We start from the raw sequence: 24,092 nt of genomic DNA, 5'->3' as shown, positions 1-24,092 counted from the left end.
TGTCACGTGGGCTCAGTAGTTGTGGCTCACAGGCTCGAGAGTGCAGGCTCAGGAGTTGTGGCACACAGGCTTAGTTGTTCCACAGCATGTGGGATCTTCCCAGACCAGGGCTCGAACCTGTGTCCCCTGCATGCGCAGGCAGATTTTTAACCACTGTGCCACCAGGGAAGTCCTAGATCATTTTCTTAATCTCTAAAACTCATGGTAGAAATAAGAGATTTTCTTATAAGTCTAGGCTCTACAGAATTAAGATAGGGTACTATCAAAAACCTATTTATATTTTGACCATCCAATGTATCCTATAAAGCTAAAGATAGAGCACAAGTTCTGCCTACTCTTCTCAAGGTGAGGAAAGTGTGAAAAAAAGGGAAAAGTACAAACACAAAATATATTTATACATGTATAATATAAAAAGGAGAGCTGCATTGTTCTCACAGATAACTAAGATTGTCACTGAAATTTTTCTGTGTCTTTTTGTAGATAATCATTATGTTCCTAAAAAGCTACGTATAAATAAAATCATTATAAATGGAATCATATTCAAAGAGTATCAGGGAATTCTTTTTCAATGGGATTCAATCATGAATCCTCGGGCAAAACAGAATTATCTTTTAAAGTAAATCAGCACTTCTGACTTTTGTCTATACCAAGATTTCCATAGAAGTTCCATTGAAGACCAACTTAATGTTGGTAAGTACTTTGGATATAACTCAGTCCAACACCTTTACTTTATGGATCAGTAAACTTAGGCTCAGAAAGGCGAAATGATTTATCTCAAGTCACACAGCAAGTTTGGGGCAGAGCCAGAAATATAATCCACCCTCAACCTCTGTTAGCCTATACTTAGAAGACCCTAAGTATGGATGACAGCAATCAAATATGTACGATCTTTAATTGGAGGCAGAAATCAATCAAGCATATTTTGGGGAAACCAGACAGACACATCACAGAAAAACAAAACTAGAGACAAATACCTCTTATGAATATAGACACAAAAATCCTCTACAAAACACTAGCAAACTGAATCCAGCGTGGTGTATAAAAAGAATTATACACATTACCAAGAGGGATTTATCCCAGGAATACAAGGTTGGCTTAACACTCCAATATTAATTAATGTAATACACCTCATCAATAAAAACAAACAAAAAAACCACGTGATCATCTCCCTAAATGCAAATAAAAATCCGATGCCTTTTCATGATTAAAAAGACCCAAACAAATTAGGAAGAGAATTTCCTCAATCTAATAAAGGGTATCTGTGAAAAACCCACAGCTAACTTCATACTTAATGGTGAAAGACTAAAGCTTTCCCCCGCTAAGATCAGGAATAAGACAAGGATGTGTGCTTTCACCAATTCTATTGAATACTGTGCTGAAGGTTCTAGCCAAGACAATTAAGCAAGAAAACTAAATAAAAGGCATACACATTGGAAAGAAGTAAAACTATCTCTATTTGCAGATGACGTGATCTTGTAAGACATCCAATAAAAAAACATTAGAACTAATATACTAGTTAGGCAAGGTTGCAGGATACAAGATTAATATACAAAAATAAGTTATATCTCTATATACTTTTAGTGAATGATCCAAAAATTAAACTAAGAAAATAATTATTTTACAACAGCAGCAAAAAGAATAAAATATTTAGGAATAAATTTAACAAAAGAAGTATAAACATATAGTCTGAAAACTACAAAATGTTGAAAGAAATGAAAGAAGATCTAAATTAATGGAAAAATATTCCATGTTCATAAATCACAAGATTTAATATGCTAAGATGGCAACACTCCCAAAATTGATCTACAGATTTAATGTAATCCCTACCAGAATCATAGTTGGCTTCTTTGCAGAAATGTTGACAAGCTAATTCTAAAATTCATGTGGAAATTCAAGGGATCCAAAATAGCCAAAACAATTTTGAAAAAGAAGAACAAGGCTGGAAGACTCACAATTCCCAATATCAAAACTTACTAAAAAGTTACAGTAGTCAAAACAGTGTGGTGATGGCATAAGGACAGACACAAAAATCAGTGGAATTGAATTGAGAGTCCAAAACTAAATCCATACATCTATAGTCAATTGATTTTTGACAAGAGTGCTGAGAAAATAAAATGGAAAAAGAATAGCCTTTCAACAAATGAGGCAAAAACCTAAATGTAACAGCTAAAATCATACAACCCTTAGAAGGAAACAGATATAAAATCTTTGTGACCTTGAATTAGTCAATGATTTCTTAGATACAATACCAAAAGTAAGAGAAAGAAAAGAAAAAAATTGGACTTCATCAAAATTAAAGACTATAGTGCTTCTAAGGTTATCACTGAGAAAAAAAAAAAGATAATCCACTTTATGGGAGAAAATATTTGTAAACCATATATCTAAATACAGATCTAAGGGATCTGTATTTACAATACATAACTCATATCTCAATAATAAAAAAGACAAATTAACCAATTAAGAAATGGGCAAAGGATCTGTATAGACATTTCTCCAAACACATACAAATGGCCCATGAGTACACGAAAAGATGCCCAACATCATTAGTCATTAGGAAACACAAATCAAAACTACAGTGAGATACCACTTCATACTCACTAGGAATGGCTATAAGCAAAAAGACCTACAATAACAAGTGATGGCGAGGATATGGAGGAACTGGAGCCCTTGCTACTGGGACTGTAAAGCAGTGAAGTCACTTTGGAAAACTTAAGTTAAACATAGACTTACCACGTGATCCAATAATTTTACTCTTAATATGTACCCAAGAAAAATGAAAACATAGGTCCATGCAGAAACTTGTACACAAATGTACATAGCAGCATTATTCACAACAACCTAAAGGTTGAAACAACCCAAATGTCAATCAAATGATGAATGGATAAAAGACAGTACAACCACACAATGAAATATTACCTGTCAATTTAAAATATGAAGTGCTTACACACGTTACAAATGGATGAATCTTGAAAATACTATGTTTAGTAAAAGAAGCCAGTGATAAAAGAGCACATATTATAAAGTTCCATAATAAGAAATGTCCCTGGGCAAATACACAGAAAGTAGAATTAGCAGTTGCCTAGGGTTGGGGATGGGTTGTGGGAATGTGGAGTGACCGATATAAATGGATAAGACGTTTCTTTTTAGGGTGATGGAAAGTTCTAAAATTAGATTGTGGTGATGGTTGTGTAACTATAAAATTTATTGAATTGTACACTTAAAACAAGTGGATTTTATGGTATGTAAATTATATCTCAAAAAAGCTGTTTAACAAAAAAAGACATTGCAGCTTCCCCATCCAATCACTTGTTCTGGGGGAGCCAGCTGTCATGTCATGAGGACATTCAAGCAGCCCTATGGAGAGGTCCACATAGCAAGGAACTGAAGCATCCTGCCAACAATAGGTGAGTGAGCTGTCTTGGAAGGGAACCTCCTGCCCCAGACAAGTCTTCAGGTGAATGCAGTCATGGCCAACATCGTGACTAAAACCTCATGAGAGACCCTGAGTTAGAACCATCAGGCTAAGCAACTCCTGAATTCCTGACCCACAGAAATCATGTTGCTTTAGGCCACTAAGTTTTGGCATAATTTGTTGCACAGCAATAGATAACTAATACCCCTTCCTTGACCCTCTCCTCAGTGTTAGGCTCTCTCTCCTAATGACGGATATCTAAGGAAATGTCTTCCCAGCAACCCTTCCTCTTCTAAGAGTTTAGTTCCCCCCCCCCCACCATCCATATGTTCACCATAGTAGCTGTCATGTTAGTAGAACATGATCCTATTCCCTGGTCTTAGTTGAACAATCCAAAAGTAGGCACCTTACCAAAGCCAGGCTAATAAAGTCCTTCGCTAATATTTTTGTACCTGAAGCTGATAAAAAGGCAGTGTCTCTCTGGTACCGAGAGCTGTAAGATATAAAACTTGGGGTCTGTCAATAGCCATGTTCCGTCCCACGTGGAAAAAGGTGAACAGCAGTGGAGAAGAATGAAGCCATCACATAGAGACAAGCAAAGAAGCAAAGATTCAAGATGGAGAGAGTACAGACAGCATCAGTCTCTGGTTCCAGGGATTCCTGATGCAACTCAGTCCTTTCAGTGGGAAGACCACATGTGTCTTGTAACCCCAGCATATAAAACAGAACTCAGTACATAAGAGGTAATGAAATATTTATTGAATAAATGAATAAGATAACCCTTCCAATAGTACCCCCTCTTTTTTTGTTGCTGTGGTTCAACAGAGTTAGATTTGAAACCTAGAAGTCCTAAACCTCTTCTTTGCTAACTTTATACTCTGTATATCCTTCTATTATTACATTATGACAATATATCCTAATTACTGGTTTATATGGCCTCCTCCCCTATCATCAGAGGGCAAGAAATTTTCTCATTTTTTGTATCATCAGTACCATTTAGCCTAGAAAACAGAAAGTGTCAAGAAATGTTTAACTGATCTAATCAATCCTTTACTCTTGTGATCTTCAGATTTGCATGCAACCAACATCTCCTGAGCGCCTAATCTGTGCCAACCAAACCAACAGTCTCATTCAATTTTCACACTCAGTAGATGAGAGAAGTGAGTGTGAAAGAGTTGAATTGACTTGCCCAAGTCTACATAGCTAGTAACTGGCAGAGCTGGGATTTGGAACCAGGTCTTCCAATTTCATGTCCAGGGATGCCATGCTACTTGGTCTACACTATTGGAACACTTTCCACGTTCTTACATGTAACTTGTTGCCTCTTCACTCATCCTACAGCAGACAATACAATGTTGAGCACAAACGGGCAATCGCCAGCTGCTGACTTGATATGACTATATGCTTGTCCACATTTTGAGAAGCAAGGGACCACATCAGATCAAATTACTTTGGTGCCTATTATAGCATCATGTGCTGACAGGGGCCCAGTTGGCTGAAGATGAGAGAATCTTTCAAGCTATATTTTAACAGTGTTTTTGACCACTATATCCGGTCAGTTGTTCCAGCATTCAGCAATAAATCAAAGTGACTGTTCATTTCCTTTGACAGTTAACAGTACTAATGAATTCAGTATAATCTCACCATCCATCAGAAAAATTTCTAAAATGCAAGCTTGAAGCTGATGATTCACAGAGTAGAGAAGGGGAAATAAAGCAGTTCTCATTGTTTTGTACAAAACTAGCATTGTAAAAAAATTTTGAAAAACTAGCATTGTTTGCAAAATCCAGAAACTGAGCAGTTGGTTGACGACTAATAAAGTAGGTTGCTCCTTGGTCATTTAGCAAAAATCTGCTTGCTGCACCACTGTCAACTGCTGACGAGCATATGATTTCAAGTAGCTTTTGCTGTACAGAACGAGTCTACATACATAAATCAGTGAATCGTTATGTAAGAAAAGAAAAAGAAATTCAAAATTTCCACACCAGAAAACACCTGACACTGAGCCTGGCAAAAATCAGATATTAATACTGAATAAATGTTTACTGAATAAATTATTGAATAACCCTTTGAAAACATCAGTTGTCTATTAAATTGAGAGAGAAAAATCAAACCAGCCAAACATACACAGGTTACATTAGGAACTCCAAAAAATCATGGAGTAACTGGCTCAAGATATATAGCAAATTCACAATGACCAAAAAAAAAGATTTTAAGCCAATGTTTAAAAATGTTGAAATAAGTAAGCATGCATTTGACATCCCTCTTAAATTAAGTCACCACACTGGCACTCAGTGTAACGCTAACCAGCAATAACAAAAAAATAAAGGAACAGGTGACAGATCTAACTTTGCAATCTGTTCAAAACAGTAACAAGGTGGTTGTTTCAAGGCACGCACTTGAAACCTGCTATTTAAGCTCTGTGTCTCCACAAGAAAAGAATATCCCAATATGCCAAAGAAGCTGAATCAAAAGCCTTAATAAACACAAGAACATTTAATAATGAACAATTCATTAAAATGTATTATCTGTTCAGAAGTGCAAAAGGATCTCTAATAGGAGACTGGGCTCCACATATATAAACCCAACCTATACTGATTAGTCCGAATAAGCATTTTCCAAAATGAACAACCCATAACGAATAACGTAACAAGTATAAAGCCTGGGACGACTCTAGTGATCGCAAACATCAGAACGTGAGCGCTTAAGCTCTATAGTTAGCCGCTTTTACCTACAGCTTCAAATTTACTGAGCCTTCTTCTCAAGAGACCTTTGAAAGAAATTTAAGGCCAAGTATAGTATTTCATGATGATTGCAAATAAAGGCACTCAGTCCCTGGAGCCCGCGATCCCTCTTTATATCACTAGAGACTGGACTCCTGAAAAGGCCGGGGGAAAGCCACCCTTTCATCTTGCACAGGACCGCAGCACCTTAGAGACCCCTCTAGGGAAGCAGAGCAGCGGAGAAGTGAGTCATGCTCCAAAACTAAGCGTCGTTCACCCTACACTGAGGAAGGCGCACCTTTCACCCTAGACAGGATGCAGTGACAGATGTGGCACCTGTGCGGGAAGGGGGCGCGAAGACATCCTCAGAGTCAGTGCCAACAGGCAGCTGTGGGCTGCTCCGCGGGCCCCAACGCCCCGCGCCCGCCGCTCATTCCCGGGCTGGGGAAAACTTTCCGCCAGCTCCCCTCGGGCGCGCCCCCACCTCCCGGGACCCCCGGGCTCCCGCCCCGTCCGAGAGGCCCCGCCCAGGGCCCGCCCCCCGCGCCCTCGGCACGGCCCCGTGACCCCAGCCCAAGCAGACCCCTGCGTGCCCTCAGGGCGCGCCCCCACGCCCAGTCCGGCCGGCAGAGGGCGGGGTCGCTCACCCGTCCGCAGCTCGTGCTTGACAGTGAGGAGCTGCTCTCCCCCGGCGCCGCCGTCCCTGCTGGTGTCTGTGGCGCCGCCACCGCCGCTGCCGCCCTCCTCCTCCATCTTCTCCCTTTCCCGATCCCGCGGGGTCCTCCGAGGGGACCCGGGAGACAGCGGACGCCCGGGCCCTCACAGCTCCCGCTGCAGCCCCAGGAGCCGAGGTGCGGCGGCTCCAGAACTCGAACGCCGAGACGAGTAGCTTTCCCGCTCTGGCCGCACGGCTAGCTCCTCCGCCTCCTCCCCCCTTCGGCGGGCACCGCTAGTACCGCGCAACCAAACCGCCCTCTGCTTCACCGCCTCCTCTGTCAAGCTGCTCCGCCCACAGCCAGCAAGGTAGCCACAGCCATTCGAGCTGCCATCGCTTATTGGGCAGAGGGCGCGCGCATCTGTCAGCGCCGGCTTCCATTGGACAGTCCTCTCTGACGCGTCACGAACCGCCCCGCCCCTCTCCTCGAATTGTTGTTGCTTGGCGGAGTGGCAGGAGAGGGAGGAGCGCGACCGCTCCGATTGGTGAGACCGGAGTTCTGCCCCGCCCGTCTCCGCTGGTGCGCACGCGCAGTCAGAACGTTCCCGTCCCAGACATTCCCAGAACGGTCACACCCCTCATTCCCCAGCTTCGATCTGTTAGTAAACAGTGTCTAGTAGTCAGGAGGCGCTCGGGATCTGTGATTGGCTATTGCCGAAAGAGGCGGGGAGAGCTGATTGGAACGTTTGGTCCGCCAGTCACCGTGGACAGAGGAGGAGCTTAGAAGAAAGCACTTCTCACGCACGTGTTTGCAGACGTACCTGATGGTCCCTGGCAGCGATCCACAGGTGTGTGACCAGCTGGACGGCAGCGTGTCTTAAAAAGGTGTTACTCGCCTTAGTGAGTCCTAAACAAAGTTAAGTGGAGTTCGTGCTTAAGTACAGGTAGTTATTAGACGTTTCAAAAATTCCGGCTCACCGTGAGGACTTTTGCAAAGGATAAACATTTCCATTTTGTACAAGACGCATCCTAGGCACCAAAAGACTACAGTGATTAATAAAATAGAATACAATCCCTGCCCCTAAGCAACTTTCAATAGAACACGAGAAACAGACGATCTGTGAAATACATAGGAAACTGTAAAGCAGAATTCGAAATAATACAGTCGTACAAACTGTTAAAGAGAACTGTACAGATGGCAATAATTATTCTCAGTAGAGGAGCTGGGGAAGGCTTTTAGGGCAAGGAGGCATTTGAGATAACCAGCTTAAAAGGATGGGTGAGATAGAAATACCAGCAGCAGATACAGAGATAGTAACTGAGCTAGGCCTGGAAGTGGAGAAGGCAAGGGTAGGTTAAGTGATTGATAAGGCTGGATGGAAGTATGACATAAGAGACACAGCTAAAAAGGTAAGATTCCATAAGATAATGAAGAACCTGACCACAATGCTAAGCAGTGCAGATTTTATTTAGTACAGGATGGGGAGCCTCAAAGAATAGCTACGATATCAAAGCTGTTCTCTTGGAAGTTAGCTTCGGTTATAGTGAGAAGATGGACTGAAGGGAAGAGGGGAAAGATGGCACAGCAAGAATACTTTTGCAAGGATAGAACTTATGGGAGCTTCCCATGAGAATGGGAAAAGGAGGGGATTAAAGATGGACACTTCGATATAATTCACATAGAAGTGAACTTTTAAACCAAGCAGGGATTAGATCAGGAGGTCAGCAAACTGTTTTTCAAAGAGCCAAATAGTAAATAGTTATTTTAGGCTTTGCAGGCCATGTGGTCTCTTCCACAGCTATTCACCTCTGCTATTGCAGTGTGAAAGCAGCCCTAAACAATAAGTAAACTAACCGATACGGCTGTGTTCCAATAAAACTTTATTTATGGACATTGTAATTAAATTTCACACAAGTTTCGCGTGATGATATATTCTTTTAATTCTTTTCAAACATTTAAAAATACAAAAATGATTCTTAGCCCTTGGGCCATTAAAAAAACAGGCAGGAAAACAGATTTGGCCTGCAGGCCATAGTTTGCAGACTCCTGGGTTAGACTGCCATGGAAAAGAAAGCAGAGAAGCCTCAGCAGCTGCTTCAGGCTGCTTCAGCTCCCTGGGCTTACCTGCCTGGAATATTCATCCCACTAAACCATGACTGCCTACTTGTCTTTCTCCTCCACAAGTAGTGTGCTGTTTGGAGCCAGGAAATGACTGTGTGCAATGTTCATTTGTTCACTCAACTACTTTTATGCCAGTTATGAACCAAGTACTATGATGGATACTAGAGACACAGGGGAGCAAAACAGATGCAATCCTTGCTCTTGTAGAGCATACAGTCTTGAAATGGAAATCAGTATTAAATAATCACATAAAAGAATGTAAACTTTCCATTGTGATCATGCTGTAAAGGAAAATTATAGGGTGCTGCAATAGAATATATCAGGGAGGCCTAATTTAGGTTAGAGGAGCTTGGGGGCCTTTATAAGGAAGTCTTATTTAAGGTAATTCTTTAAAGATGAGTAGATTTTAACCAGGATGTGGCAGAGATTGGCCTGATGCTCACCAATCTCATTTCCTCTTCCTGGACACACAGGAAAAGTACATTATTTTTTCCTTTGCAGTTAGGCCAGGGTCATGTGACTGTGATCTGGCCAACGGAGTGTGGGCACATGCAATGTGTGCCATTTCCAGGCCTGGCCGCACGCATATCACTCACACTCTCTTCTCTTTCCACAGCACCTACAAAGGCCACGTGTTGAATGTGGGCATGCCACAATTTTAGATGCACCCTGAAACCCTGCATCTCCACTTGAAGAAGAGCCACCCTGACCTCCTTCAGACTGAGATGTGAGCAATAAATAAATCTTTTTAGGCATAAGCTACAAACATGTTGGGGTTGTTTGCTACCAAAGCAGAATCCAGTCTCCCCTGACAATTTCACAAGTGAATTGCTGGGGCGAGAAAGTTCTAGGAAGATGCAGATGCAAAGTCCTGAGACAGGCAAAGAGCCTATTGTATGTTAGGGACTGAGAGAAAGCAAATGGGGCCATAACACAGTAAGCAAGAGATGAGGTGAGGGAGGCAGACAGAGACCCAATCGTGCAGTTTGTGATAAGCCTATTAGTAACTAGGGAGTTTTTCCTGTGTGAAGTCAGAAGCAATGGAAGGAATTGAGGTGGGAGAATGATAGAATTGGGGTACTATTTTCAAAAGGTACTGTGGTTAGTGTTTGGAGATTGGGCTGGAGGGAGCAAGAAGGGATACAGGGAGACCAGTTAGGCGGTTATCACAGCAGTTTGGGCAAAAGATGATAGCAGGCATTGTAGATATGGAAAAGAAAAGGATGGTGTCTAGATATATATTTTGGACTTCATGAAGGATTGATGTCATGGGCGAGGATAAAAGGGGTGTCTGGAACAACACCAAAGTTTCTAGCAGGTACAACTGTGTGGATGAAAGAGGAAGGTGGTACTGTGTAATGAAGGGCTGAATTAAAGGAAGAGCACATAGAGAGAATATCAAGAGTTTAATTTTGAGACATTCAATGCCAATATTAAGTAGCTATGTGGTTATATGAGTCTGGAACTCTGCAGAGAGGTCTAGGGTAGAGATATAAATTTAGGAACCACCAGCACATACAGTATTTGAGGCCAGAGTTATGAATAAGATTACCAGGGGAAAGAATGTGCAGAAGGAAGAGAAGAGGAGCCCAGGACTGCACTCTAGGAATTTCAACATTGAGATGCTGGAATGAGAAGGGGGAGCTGGAAGCACAGGAGGAAAACCCAGAGAGTTTTGTATCTTGGAAGCCAAAGTGTTTCAAGAAGGAGGGAGTGGTCAGCTGGGTTACATGCCCTGAGAGGTCACATGAGATGAAATCTGGGAAAGTTCCCATACATTTGCCAACTTGGGTGCCACTGGTGACAATTTCCTAGGCAATTTTGGTAGAGCAAATGAGAGGTGAAGGAGTAGAAACAGTGTGCATGAACATGTTTTTCAAGGAGTTAGCCTCTGAATGAAAATAAAGAAATGCCTTAGCTGAAGGGATCCAGGGAGGTGTTGTTTTTTTTTTCTACTTTTTACTTTCAGATAATTTTTAAATTGCAGATAAGTTGCAAAAACAGTACAGAGTTTCCACACACCCTCCACCCAGCTTTTCTTGAGGTTAATATGTTACATACCAAGTTCAATCATCAAAACTGAGAAATTAGCATCAGTACAATATTCTTAAATGAACGACAGACTCCAGATTTCGCCACTTGTTTCATAAAAATGGTCTCTGTATTTTTAAATGGTTGAAAAAGAATGAAAAGAAGAGTATACCGTGACACATGAAGGTTATGTGAGATTCCAATTTCTATGTGTCAGAATCCAATCCATTTTCCTACATCACCTTTAGTGGCCATGGCTCTTCAGTCTTCTCCAATCTGTAGCAGTTCCTTAGTCTTTCCTTGCTTTTCATGACCTTAACTCTTTTGAAAAGTGCTGGTCAAGTATTTTTGTAGAATACCCATTGCTTTGGGTTCATCTGATGTTTTGTTTATGATTAAATTGAGGTTACACATTTTGGGGCAAGAGTACCATAGAGGAAACATGCTCTGTCAATTCATCGTATCGGGGTACAAGAAGTTTATATGCTTATTACTTGTGATGTCAACCTTGAACATTTGGTTAAGGTGGTGTTTGCCAGGTTTCTCTAAAATTATTTTCCCACTGTAATTAATAAATATTGGGAGGGTGTGTGAGATACTTTTAGACTCTGCAAATATTCAGTTTCTCTTTAAACTCCCGCCCACTGGTTTTAGCATCATTTGGTGGGTCTTACCTACAATAGTTATGACTGTGGTATTCTAATGGTAATTTTCTATTCGGTTGTTTTTTAAGATGAGAAGTACTGGAACTTGTTTGGATGGTGATGGGATGGTGATGGGGGAGGGGTTGGAGAACCAAGGAAGACAGTCTCTGAAAAAGTAGGCGGGGCTGGGAGCCTGAGCTCTCTGTGAGGTTTGCCTTTGATGGGAAGAGGCCCCAAGTCCTTCATTGTGGCAGGAGAGTGGGAAGAGGGGCTGATGGCAGGCATGGACCAGCTTATAGACTTGAGGGTATGTTGGTTATCTCATCTCAGTATCCCTGGCATCTAGCATTGGCTCTAGCCCAGAATGGGCTTTCAGTAAATGTTTGTTGAATGAATGAAAAGTGAATGAGAGAAAGTAGGAAACCTACACTTAAAGAGTAGGTATAAAAAGACTTGCTAATTGTGGGTATATCTCAGTAAAGCAGGAATAGGCCCTATGAGCTGATCCCACTTGTACATAGTTAAAAACCACACAGTTGTGCACACATGTAGCAAAGAGCTTACTTCAGAGATTCAAGCTCTGTGCTGAGGGACAAAGGAGCTGGGATGAGGTGGATTTGGGGTCTGAGGATAGTGGAAACAGTTTGGAACAGTCACTGTGGAAAATAAATATTGTGTATTGTGAGCCAGCTTAGATGATTGCTGACTAGCACTGGGGGCTCAGGTAGAGTCTGAAAGCCTGAATCAGGAGAGTTAAATGTCTTTTCTCTAACAATTTACACTCCCCCTCAGGTTCGGAGGTTGGCAGTTGGGCAACAACCTGGTTGAAATCAGTGACCCTGGGGCCCAAGCAGGGTGAGAGGGCAGTGAAGCCAGCAATAAACTGCTAGCCTGGGGGAACAGGGTGGAGTCCAGAAGCTGGAGCTCACATAGATGCGTAGAACAGCACTTCTCAACCTTGGCTGCACATTAGAATCACCTGGGATACGTAAAAAATAAATATTTCCATCTCTGAAAAGTATGAATTAATTGGTCTGAGGCAGGGCCTCGACTTCAGGTTTTCTTTTTTTTTGTAACTCCCCAGGTGATTATAATGTAGAACCACTTTTGCAGTGTGCAACTCTAATGTACAACCATTAGAGTAGAGGATGGTAAGTAAGAGCAAGTTGGAGTTTTGAAACAACGGCAACTTTTCAAAGGTAGTGATGATGCTGGATAAGGTAGAAAGGTAGGAAGGAAAATTATAAATCAGCTGAAAATGCCAAATCAAATGGGTGGGCGGGGCTTAACTGATTAGGCAGCGACACTAGAGGATGGCTTGCAGTCAAAGGAGGAACCTGCTGAAGAGGAGTGAGATAGTGGACAGGGCTCTGTAGGTAGCTGCTGGAATTGAGGGAAACATCCCTGCTCCCTCCTGCCCTGAGAGATGTACAAGTAGGGCGGGTGGGCCTGTCCATGACAGGGCTGGGAAGCGGAAGGTATCCAGGAGAAAGTCAGGTTTCTGCTAAGGCTGGGAAGAGTAATAGAGGAAGAAGCTTGAAAATAGGTTTGTTCCCCTTAGGAACGGCCTTTCACCAGGCTTGCTGGTACCTGGTGCTAGAATGGGGGTCCCTGCTCACCCCATTATCTTGTGGGCCTGTGTCCATGGCATGGCACCTTGCTACGTGGTCTTATCCTTAGCGTGGGGGTCTGGAGCAAAGTGGCAGGCGGAGGGCCTTGCTCGGTGTGAGCCCTCAGGACTTAATGATCCCATTATTCAGGCACTGTGAGCTGGAATCTCCTCACCTTTGGATTTGTAAGAATTGGGAAACTCCAGAGGCTCACCACCTCACACTCCCCTTTAATGGGCTCTATCAAAACACTCAGATGTATACTCAGAGAAGAAAGAACTTCTTTCAAAAAGTCCAAAATGACATTACCAACATCTTGATTCTGTTTTTGACCCTGTCAGAACCTTCATGTGTGGTATAGATCCAGGAAATTTAAGGGACTCTCTGTAGCTGCAGAGACCAACAGAGTCACAGAGTGTGAAGTTCATACTCTCCGAAGGCAGCCATCCATGGCTGAAGTGGATGTGTTGCCACTGTTCTCAAGAAGGATGTTGGGAAGGCACACACACACACCTTGAGTTCACAATTGGGAAGGAAATTCTGTGAGGGGGGAGCAGCATTTAGACAGTTTTCTCACTCTACTTTCTGGTATCCCATATTGAACCTACAAAGCTTAGAAACCCTCCAGATGTGGCAGATATGAAGCACCTGACTGGATCTGAGGATCCGGTCTGAGATCTGGCTATGTGGACCTGTGCCGACCAGCGCACAGCGGGGGGAGACTGTAGAGGCATGCACATCGCAAAGATATCCAGGTAAAGATAGCAAAGACATTTTTACTCCCTTCCTTCTCACTCATACCGCCCCCTCCAAATCTTCCGGAAGCTACAAAAAGCAAAACAAAGCAAAAACACAGAAAAAGCCCCATTTTTAATGAAACAAGGAAACTCTCAAAACCTCAAACCACAAACCGTGAAGTATGCCTGCCAAATACTGTAAAAATATGTGCTGAAATTGGTGAAATGCTGAGAGCCAACATACACTGCCTCCAGGCTTGAGCCGGAAACATGTTTTCTAAGATGTTGGTATCATACTCCCAAGGGACCGAATCATTGATCCTGGGATTGGAGTGGGGTTTCCCAAAGGCAAGGGGGATCTTATATTACTGGGGGAACAGGAGATAAATTTAGGTGGTACATGGAGAGTCATTTAATTATATCAACTAGCATAATGAAAAAGTGATTCATTTAGAGCTTGCTTTCATTTGTGATTACATCAAGAAAAAGTCTTGGTTTGGTACCAATGGCCTTTAACTTATTTCTAATTTGTACTAAACTCTCTTTCTAACCAGAAAAATATAGACCTCAGACAACTGCATCTAGCTAGAACTTGCTATCTTTGTTGTGTTTTCATTGTATTTATTTTAATAGTTACTTCCTATTTATGGCAAGTGATACTGGCTTTTCATTTATAATAGTGATATGCCTCCATTTTAAATAAGTAAAAATTGGGAATTGATTCAAAGAAGAATGTTGGTTATACCAGAGAGGATATGCAGATGAGGCAAAAATTGAGAAGTGGTACCCAAATGACTGAAATTTAGATTTGAATAATAAGATCCAAGGACCCCAGAGGAGAAACAGGTAGTGTTCTTACAATAAAAAACAAACAGGATGATAGCAGGAAGGTCAACATTAAGGAGAAAGCAGGCTGATGTTTATTTATTTCTATTGTATGTGACCTGGCCTCCAAACCAAAGAATTCTCCTGGAGAAGAGAGGGTGAAGGGGATGGAGAGAAAATGGCTAGATTATTGCCCAGAGAGCCTAGACTGAGAGGGCCCTGCTGAGGCCCTCAGGAAGCTCTTCAGCACCCAAACCTGAGTATCTAAGAGACATTCTTTATGGAGAGGAAATTAACAGATTTGGAATCACACTAAAGTAAAGCTACCAAGTGCCTCTGTGCCCTTCTTCCACCCCTTCCCATGCTGTTCTTTAGAAAGTAATTCTCCATCTCATTGGAGAAATTACAAAAGTTTTTTTAGAAATTTCAAAGAGGAGGTTCAGGGGTACAAATAAGGAATTACATAGCAACAAAAGAGGATAAAACTGAGCGGCAGAACTCAAGAAGGGAAAGAGTGGAAAGCCATTTTAGAATCAACCAAAAATAAAACGAACACAAGTAAAAACACAATGGAACAATACGAAAAAGAACAAAGAAACGTTTTAAATTATTTAAAAATTTTATAGTTACAGAAAATAAACAATGGAGATCCAATATATGAATAATTGGCATTCCTGAAGAAGTGCCCAGGATAAATGGAGCAATAGAAGAAACTTAACTGAAAAGAAGACTTGAGTCAGCAGGTAGAAAGCACACACTGTGTCAAGGGAAAATCAGTACCAAGTGATCAGTGATAAAACATACCAGATAGAAAAGATGCTCAACATCACTAATCATTAGGGAAATGCAAATCAAAACCACAATGAGGTATAACCTCACACCGGTCAGAATGGCCATCATCAAAAAATCTAGAAACGATAAATGCTGGAGAGGATGTGGAGAAGAGGGAACCCTCTTGCACTGTTGGTGGAAATATAAATTGATACAGCCACTGTGGAGAACAATATGGAGGTTCCTTAAAAAACTAAAAATAGAACTACCATATGACCCAGCAATCCCACTACAGGGCATATACCCTGAGAAAACCGTAATTCAAAAAGAGTCATGTACCACAATGTTCATTGCAGCACTATTTACAATAGCCAAGACATGGAAGCAACCTAAATGTCCATCGACAGATGAATGGATAAAGAAGATGTGGCACATATATACAATGGAATATTACTCAGCCATAAAAAGGAACAAAATTGAGTTATCTGTAGTGAGGTGGATGGACCTAGAGTCTTTCATACAGAGTGAAGTAAGTCAGAAAGAGAAAAACAAATACCGTATGCGAATGCATATATATGGAATCTAAAAAACGGTACTGATGAATCTAGTGGCAGGGCAGGAATAAAAACACAGACGTAGAGAACAGACTTGAGGACACGGGGTGCAGGGGGGAAGGGGAAGCTGGGATGAAGTGAGAGAATAGCACTGACATATATACACTACCAAATGTAACATGGATGGCTAGTGGGAAGCTGCTGCCTGGCACAGGGAGATCAACTCAGTGCTTTGTGACCACCTAGAGGGGTGGGATAGGGAGGGTGGGAGGGAGGCTCTAGAGGGAGGGGATATGGGGATATAGGTATACATATAGCTGATTTACTTTGTTGTACAGCAGAAACTAACACAACATTGTAAAGCAATTATACTCGAATAGAGATGTGAGAAAAAAAAAACATACCAGGTAAAAAATCAAAAGCAACACCTAATATTAAATGACAATGAAGCAAGTCTACAGAAGTCAAGAGCATAAAATTACGACTCATGAATTTTATTTTCTGCCAAGTTGTCCTTTAAGTATAAAGGCTATTGGCAGTCATTCTTGAGCATAAAAAAACTAAGGGTTTGCATATTCTTGAGAAAAGTTCTTTATACTTAAATTCAGTCAACCAAAAAATGAATCAAAACAAATCAAGAGAAGACTTGAGGATTGAGAAAAACTGCTGAAGATGAGTTTTGCAAGGTTTTAAATGCAGAGTTAAGAGTAAACAGCTGTGGGATTGACAGTTAAAGAGCAAAATGTAAACATTGCAAACTCTTACGCTGTAAAAATAATTATATACCTAAGAAAAATTGGGATGGGGAAAAGGCAGTGGGAGAACTTGTAAGCATGTAAATTTACTCATCTGTAATGACACAGAAATAATCACTCTGAAAAATGGAATGCATGAACTGCAGCTGTTTAAGCAAGCATGATTCCAACTTCTTGATGATTTCTATATTCGTTTTTCTTAACGGATACTTCAAGAATGTTTGTGGTACAGAAACATTTAGCTGAAGTTCAGCAATTCCTTCAATTTCATTTCAGCTTCTTTTTCTATAAAATTAATATAATCATTTTACTTAAAACTAATTGGCAGAATAAAATCCCAGTGTTGTCTGTTGATCTTTCTTTCGGCTCTGTTTCTGAGCACAAGGACCCATTGAGATAATATATTCCAAATGTCGATGGCTGTTTCTAGGAAGTGAGATTTGGGGCATGTTTTTTAAAAACTTCCTCTTTGTACTTTTGTGTTATTTTTATCATAAAAGTACCATGTATAAAAATAATAGTCACTTTCTGAGTAGTGTGGTAGAACAGTAAAATGGCCCCCATGACCTTTGTCCTCAGGTGTGACTCCTATGATTATGGGATGTTACATAGCAAAAAAGGATTTCACAGATGCAGTTAAGGTTACTAATTAGTTTTTAACATTGGGAGATGATCAGGTGGGCCTAACCTAATCACACGAGCACTTGATTTTATTTATTTTTTTTTTGCGGTACGCGGGCCTCTCACTGTTGTGGCCTCTCCCATTGTGGAGCACAGGCTCCGGACGCACAGGCTCAGCGGCCATGGCTCACGGACCCAGCTGCTCCGCGGTATGTGGGATCCTCCCGGACCAGGGCACGAACCCGCGTCCCCTGCATCGGCAGGCGGACTCTCAACCACTGCACCACGAGGGAAGCCACCACATGAGCACTTTAAATGCTGAGAGTATTCTCTAGCTAGTAGCAGAAATCACAAGATTCAAAGCATGACAAGGCTTCAATGCAAATAGGTATACTGATGCTGGCTTATGAGATGGAGGGGGGCCACGGGAAAAGGCCCTGAGTGCAGCCTCTAGGAGCTGATAGCAACCCCTGGACAACAACCAACAAGAAAACCAGGCCCTCAGCCCTAGAACTGCAAGGACCCGAATTCTGCCAATGGCCTGAATGAACTAGGAAGTAGATTCTTTGCCAGAGCCCCCAGATAGAAGCCCAGCCTGGCTTGCACCTTGATTTCGGCCTTGTGAGACCCTAAGCAGGGAACCCATTTGATCTGGCAAGTTCTGACCTACAGAACCAGGGGATCATAACTGCTGCTGAAGTTTGTGGTCATTTGTTACACTGTAATAAAAAACCAGTACAAGTAGTCAACATTTTTCTCCATGCCAAACATACAGAATCAGAGTCCTCATCATAAACGTCAGCATCCCCACACCCTCCTCACCCTTCTGCATTTGCAGAGCTCAGCGTATCTCCAGAAGCCGCAAATGATCTGTGAGAAAACGGACCACTTTGTATGATGACTGGAAGACTCCAGTTTGGGATTAGATGTTTGTGGAGGTGTTGAATCAGATTATGCCTTTTGCACCAGTTGACTTTTTAAACAACAATCAAAACATTGGTTTTAAATGGATAAATAGACAAGTTGGGGACAGGAAGCTGGAGGTGAAGAGGAGGAGGTTAGGAATGGGCAGGGTAGGAAGGCAGCCTGGTGGGAGGCCCAGTAGACAGGAGCAGTGAAAATACCTCTGTCGCACCTCATCTTTTTCTCCCAGTTCCATTCCTCAGAAACAACAATTTTAGCTTTTTAGATATTTCTTCTGGGGTTATCTATCTGTAAATAATATGCTTCTATCACTATTGATTGATTCGTTTTATACATTATTTTTTCCTTACATGATAAATAAGGATTTAGGTCATTTCACCAGTACCCCGACCCCTTCTCTTTATATAATTACAAAACTTCTTTGTTTTTCTATAGGTTACCTGTGTTGCTCTGATACACCTTTATTTCTTGTTCCATCAGCTAAGGGTAGTATCTCTCTTTTCTTTTTAATTTTTATTGGAATGTAGTTGATTTACAATGTCGTGTTAGGTTCAGGTGTACAGCATAGGTTCAGGTGTACAGCAAAGTGAATCAGTTATACATATATCCACTCTTTTTTAGATTCTTTTCCCATATAGGCCATTACAGAGTATTGAGTAGAGTTCCCTGTGCTACACCGTAGGTCCTTATTAGTTATCTATTTTATACATAGTAGTGTGTGTATGTCATAAGGGCAGTCAGTATCTGTCGACTGTTCACTTTCTAAGATGAAGGTAGCGGCAGCCCTACACTTCTCTTCCATATCTACCTCCCAACTTCTGACATTTACAGTTTTAAGGATAAGAACATTTACATTCTACTCTTAATCATAATTAACTCTCCCCCAGACTGATCCTAAAAACTGAAACTCACTTAAATAGCATTTACATTGTTGTGACTCAGTAAATACTGTTCTCTGAAGAAGCAAAATGTTTATGAAGATCGCTCTTCCTTTTATGGTACAATTTTTTCCCTTGGATTTTCTATTTGCCTCTCTTTTATCTTGTTACATTTTTCTTTATCATGGCTCATTTTCCCCCAGCTTCTTCATCCAATCAGGGATTCTGCTGAGTTTTTAAGCCCTCCCCTCTGAGGCCCAACATCCTCCTGCGGCATAGCAGATGTGATGGGATTTTCCTTCATGGGTTTCCTGGGTCAATTCCAGGCTTTCCAAGATCCGCATCTCCCCACTTCTTAGATGATACCTTTCTTTTCCTGCAGTGCATTTTCGTGTACCTTCCTAAGAAATGGTGTGTGAGAGGTCATTTTCTGGGCCCTGTTTGTCCCAAAAGATACTCTACACGCACACTTGGATGATAGTTTGGCTGAGGACAACACTATAGGTTGAAAATCATTTTCTTACAGATTTCTGAAGGCATCACACTATTGCCTTCTTTTTTTTTTTTTCCTTACCACATGGCTTGCAGGATCTTAGTTCCCCAGCTAGGGATCGAATTGGGGCCCTTAGCAGTGAAAGCTCGGAGTCCTAACAACTGGACCGCCAGGGAATTCCCCACACTGTTGCCTTCTAGCATTCAGTGCTGCCGATGAGAAGTCTGTTTTATTTTCGTTATTATTTTCATTCCTCTATAGATGACTTTCTTTTTAATTGCAAGTTTTAAAAATTGTTCTCTTTATCTTTGGTATTTAAAATCAGATTATGTGACTAGGTGGGTCTTTTTTCCAAACTCTGTATTTACCCCTCAGTGGACTCTTACTGTCTAGAGCTGTGTGACCTTCAGTGCTAGAAAACTGTTGTGGTATTTCTTTTATTTATTTATTTGGCTGTGCCGGGTCTTAGTTGCGGCACGTGGGACCTTCAGTTGCGGCATGTGGGATCTTTTTAGTTGGCGGCATGCGAACCCTTAGTTGTGGCATGTGGGATCTAGTTCCCTGGCCAGGGATCAAACCCAGGCCCCCTGCATTGAGAGCGCAGAAACCCAGCCACTGGACCACGGGGGAAGTCCCTCATGGCATTTCTTTGATACTGTCCTCTCCCTTGATCTTCTTTGCTCTCTCTCCATATAGCTACTATTAATTGGATGTTAGAACTTCTCTTCATTTCCTACATCTTATTTCTTACCTTTCTAAAAAGGGTCTAGTTTCAGAGGGAGTACTGTAATTTTACCTGCCAAACTTCCCATTGATTCTTTTATAACTTTAACTGTCATATTTTTAATTTAGGAGAGCTCATCTTGTGTGTCCTTTGTCAGAGCATCCTGTTCTTCTTTTACAGATGAAATCGCTTCATGAGTCCTTCTGAGTATATTAATTAGAGCTTTTTCATGTAGTTTGCCTTTGCTTTGGGTTCTCTTCTTCAAAATAACTATTTCCTCCAGGGTGGGTTTTTTTTTCCCCTATTTATTTTAGTCTCTCTTGAAGTGCCCAGAGACTCCTCGTCATCCATCTTTAATTAAAAATGAAGCCCAAGAAGCTAATGAGGAGTTCCATGTGCTTGGGCTTATCGACTGGTAGGAAGGCTTCAAGTGCCCGGGAGTCCTGAATAGTAGCTTGTGCTGATTTCCCCACTCTGTAGATATTCCTTTTTTTTTTTTTTTTTAAAGAGTGCAGTCTGGGAGTTCCCTGGCAGTCCAGTGGTTAGGACTCCGCACTTTCACTGCCGAGGGCCTGGGTTCAACCTCCGGTCGGATCCCGCAAGCCGCATGTCGTGGATAAATAAAAAGATCAATAAAGAGTGGAGTCTGACAGTACCTTTCCTGGGTGATAGAGGCCTTGCTTTAGAGATAGGGGTGAGATGGGAAGGACTAAGTGTTTCCATATGCAGACTTTCAATTAATCCCCCTGTTTTCAGCCCTGTGTCTCACATCCTCTGCCACGTGTGGTGGTGTCCCATCCTGAGCTTCTCTGGGATTCAGCTGGAAAGATCAGCCTCCTCCCACCTACAAACCTCTGTGTGCACTCCAGAGAGTGGGGCCCCAAACCTCCTGCCGTTCTATGGTTTGTTGCACCCCACTGGGGAAGCCACCCATCTAGACCATGACTTTTTCTTCCCTGATGTCACGGAGCCAATGAATGCCAGAGCCTGAACTCAAACCCACTCTCGAATTCCAAAGCCAAGGTCCCTGCACTCACCACAGCATCCTAGCAACTGCATGGTTAAGGTCTGATCGAAAAGGATGAGGAACTTGGGGCTATTTTTCAACAGACATGATAGATTTGTCCGCTTTTAAGTGCTTATAGTGCCTTAGGATCATATTCTTTCCTTCGAAAGTTTCCCACTCAAATAGTTACTGTAGGCTAGAGCGATAAAGTGAAGCAGCCGGGGGAGACCGGACCGGGGAACACACACCTCCTTTAAAGTGGCAGTTACTCCTCAGCTGTGGCCAGTTGCTGCCACACAGGAATGCTGGCCAACCCTAGCCTCATCTGATTTTTCAAGAAGCATCAAAATTCAGATTATTAAGTAATAGGTATCATTGGGTAATGATGTAAAATGTCGGCAAATAATTCAAGTTCAACTGTGGCTGTAGACAAGCTGCGGTGACTAGTTTGCTGCCTCTAGACATTGCACTTGGGAGAGAAAACCTGAAACGAGATTGTGGGGGGAACAGAAAGTGAAAGCCGTGGCAGGACCCCTGGCCAATCACAGAAGTCCGGTGAAGACAAACCCAGGCAGTGTGCCTTCTCTGAGCCCCAGACGCTCTGGGAGATGGGTCTGGTGATCATTTCATACTCCTCTTAACATTCACAACCCCACTGCCTGTCTTAGATCCTAAGCCAGCTAGTCTCTCCCCTTTTCTTCTCTCAAGTCATTTGCTCAAAGAAATCTTCCTCCTTTTGGATGACAGAACCCATAGCACAGCAGAAGAATTCATGAATACTAAATACAGGTGTTGACGAGGATGAGGAGGGAGGCGGAGATCAGAAACCCTGAGGACTGGTGACAAGGGGCAGTTTTTAGCCAGAGGCCTGCCTGGAGCCTGGGAAGTGGAACAGAAACCATTTAACATCATTGAGCCAGAACTTCGGCCTCTATAAAACTGAGATGATAAAAATAGCTGTTTGTACTTCATAGTATTGTTCCGAGAATCAAATGAGATAATGTGCCAGGGGATGGCATTGTGATTGCAAATAAACCATCGCCTCTATTGGAGAAATTAAGGGTGCATTTGAATTGTACAGGGTGGGGCAGGACATAAACCTTAGAAATACTCCAAGGTTACTCTGTGATGAAATTGCCAGTCATTTCAGGGTTGATGTCATTCCGTCTGATGCAATGGACTGCAGTTTATTTCATTTCATTAAACCTATGTAAATAAGACACGTAAATTAACAAGGAACAGTAGGAAAGGAGGTGATCCTGTCATCGGAAGTCCTTGGAATGTGCTGACTCCTGTATTCACGTGACGACTTGGGAAGGGCAATTCCGGAAGACCACAGATCCTCCTTAGTTTTCAGGAACTCCACTTATATGCTGGTCAGAAAATGCCCTTTAGGCCTTACAATCTTTGGGAAACATAGAGAACTGTGGTGTCGAGGCCACACCAAGTTCTAATTCAACTCAGCTGTCAGAAGAGCAGGAACCTCTACATTTCCTTTGGTTGGGAGATTATGACCTCCAATCCAGGCAATGTCTGCTTTTTCATTCAGTTTCATCATTATTGTGTACATTTCATATTGAATGGCACAAGGATTGCTGTACAAATATGTTCACAGAAGCAATTTTTATATGAACAAAGCATTTGAAAATGACATATTTGCTTGTCAATTAAATAAATCATATTTTTATGATGTAGGATTATGCAGCCATTAAAAGGGTATTTGCACAGTGGTTCGCACTGGGGAATGGTAACAGCACAGGTGTAGTTGTGCTGGACTGGACCAAGGCAGAACGGTCACATCCCCTTCTGCGCAGTACAAGCCAGCTGAAACCACACGGAAGCTTGACTTTAAATAATGCAGCACAGCTGTGCAGGGCTGGTGAACATCTGCAACCTGCGGACAGGTGAGGTCTGCAGCTGTCCGAGGTGGGGCTGTTCATAGCAGGCAGACACATCTGGCAACCTTCGAGAGGAAATGGATGCCACAGACACTGCCTAATCCTCGCACACTCATACTTGGGAAAACCCCAGAAACCATCAGTGCATATATTCTGAGAAGGCTGCATATGCGGACACTGCCCTCATTAGTGATTATCATCCCGAGTGAGAAGAACCAGGTCACCTAGACATGGAATGAAAGATCTAGGAGGAGCTCAGCTATATGTGTCAGTGGAAGCAGAGCTCTGTAAGCGTGTTTAAGCTGTTATTTAATGCAAAAGAAAGTTGCAGTTGAGTCATTGCTTTTATTCTTGACCCTGGGACTTGTAATGGGGCAGGAGGAGGGTCTTACCTCAAATCCAAGTTAATGAACTGGATAATCTCACAGAGGACTGTTTTCAGGGGGGATCAAGAACCTTCTGGAGTGAATATCCCAGGAGAAGAAGCAGTCCAGTCAGGCACAAAGAGATTTCCCTGATAAGAATGTCATGGTCATCCAAGAAGCAAGGCAGTTCTGACAATAGTCTCCTGGCTGGGACTTTAAGGGTTTTCCTGGCTCAAGCCCTCCCCTCTGAATTCTGTGGGGGTGGGGCTGACATGGGAAGGATTCATTTTACCAGAAACTCTCTTAAATACTGGGCCGTAAGTAGTATGGCTTTGGTGCTTCTC

At 42.3% G+C, this 24,092-nt stretch overlaps 1 protein-coding gene across 1 annotated transcript in view; it reads right to left on the bottom strand.

The window, feature by feature from the left end:
• The window catches only part of RPS6KA5 (ribosomal protein S6 kinase A5), a 187,288-nt gene extending 180,236 nt beyond the window's left edge, over positions 1 to 7,052 (bottom strand). The window contains exon 1 of the mRNA XM_082841951.1: positions 6,783 to 7,052. Within this exon, the coding sequence (XP_082698077.1) occupies positions 6,783 to 6,888 (106 nt within the window). The 5' untranslated portion in view covers positions 6,889 to 7,052. The remainder of the gene's footprint in view (positions 1 to 6,782) is intronic.
• Positions 7,053 to 24,092: the final 17,040 nt, after the last annotated feature.

This window comes from Leucopleurus acutus, assembly GCF_964270905.1.
Source record: "Leucopleurus acutus genome assembly, chromosome: 1".
In the NCBI taxonomy this organism is placed as follows: Eukaryota; Metazoa; Chordata; class Mammalia; order Artiodactyla; family Delphinidae; genus Leucopleurus; species Leucopleurus acutus.
Note: the sequence above shows the minus strand (reverse complement) of the source record. Positions and strands in the feature narration are given on the sequence as shown.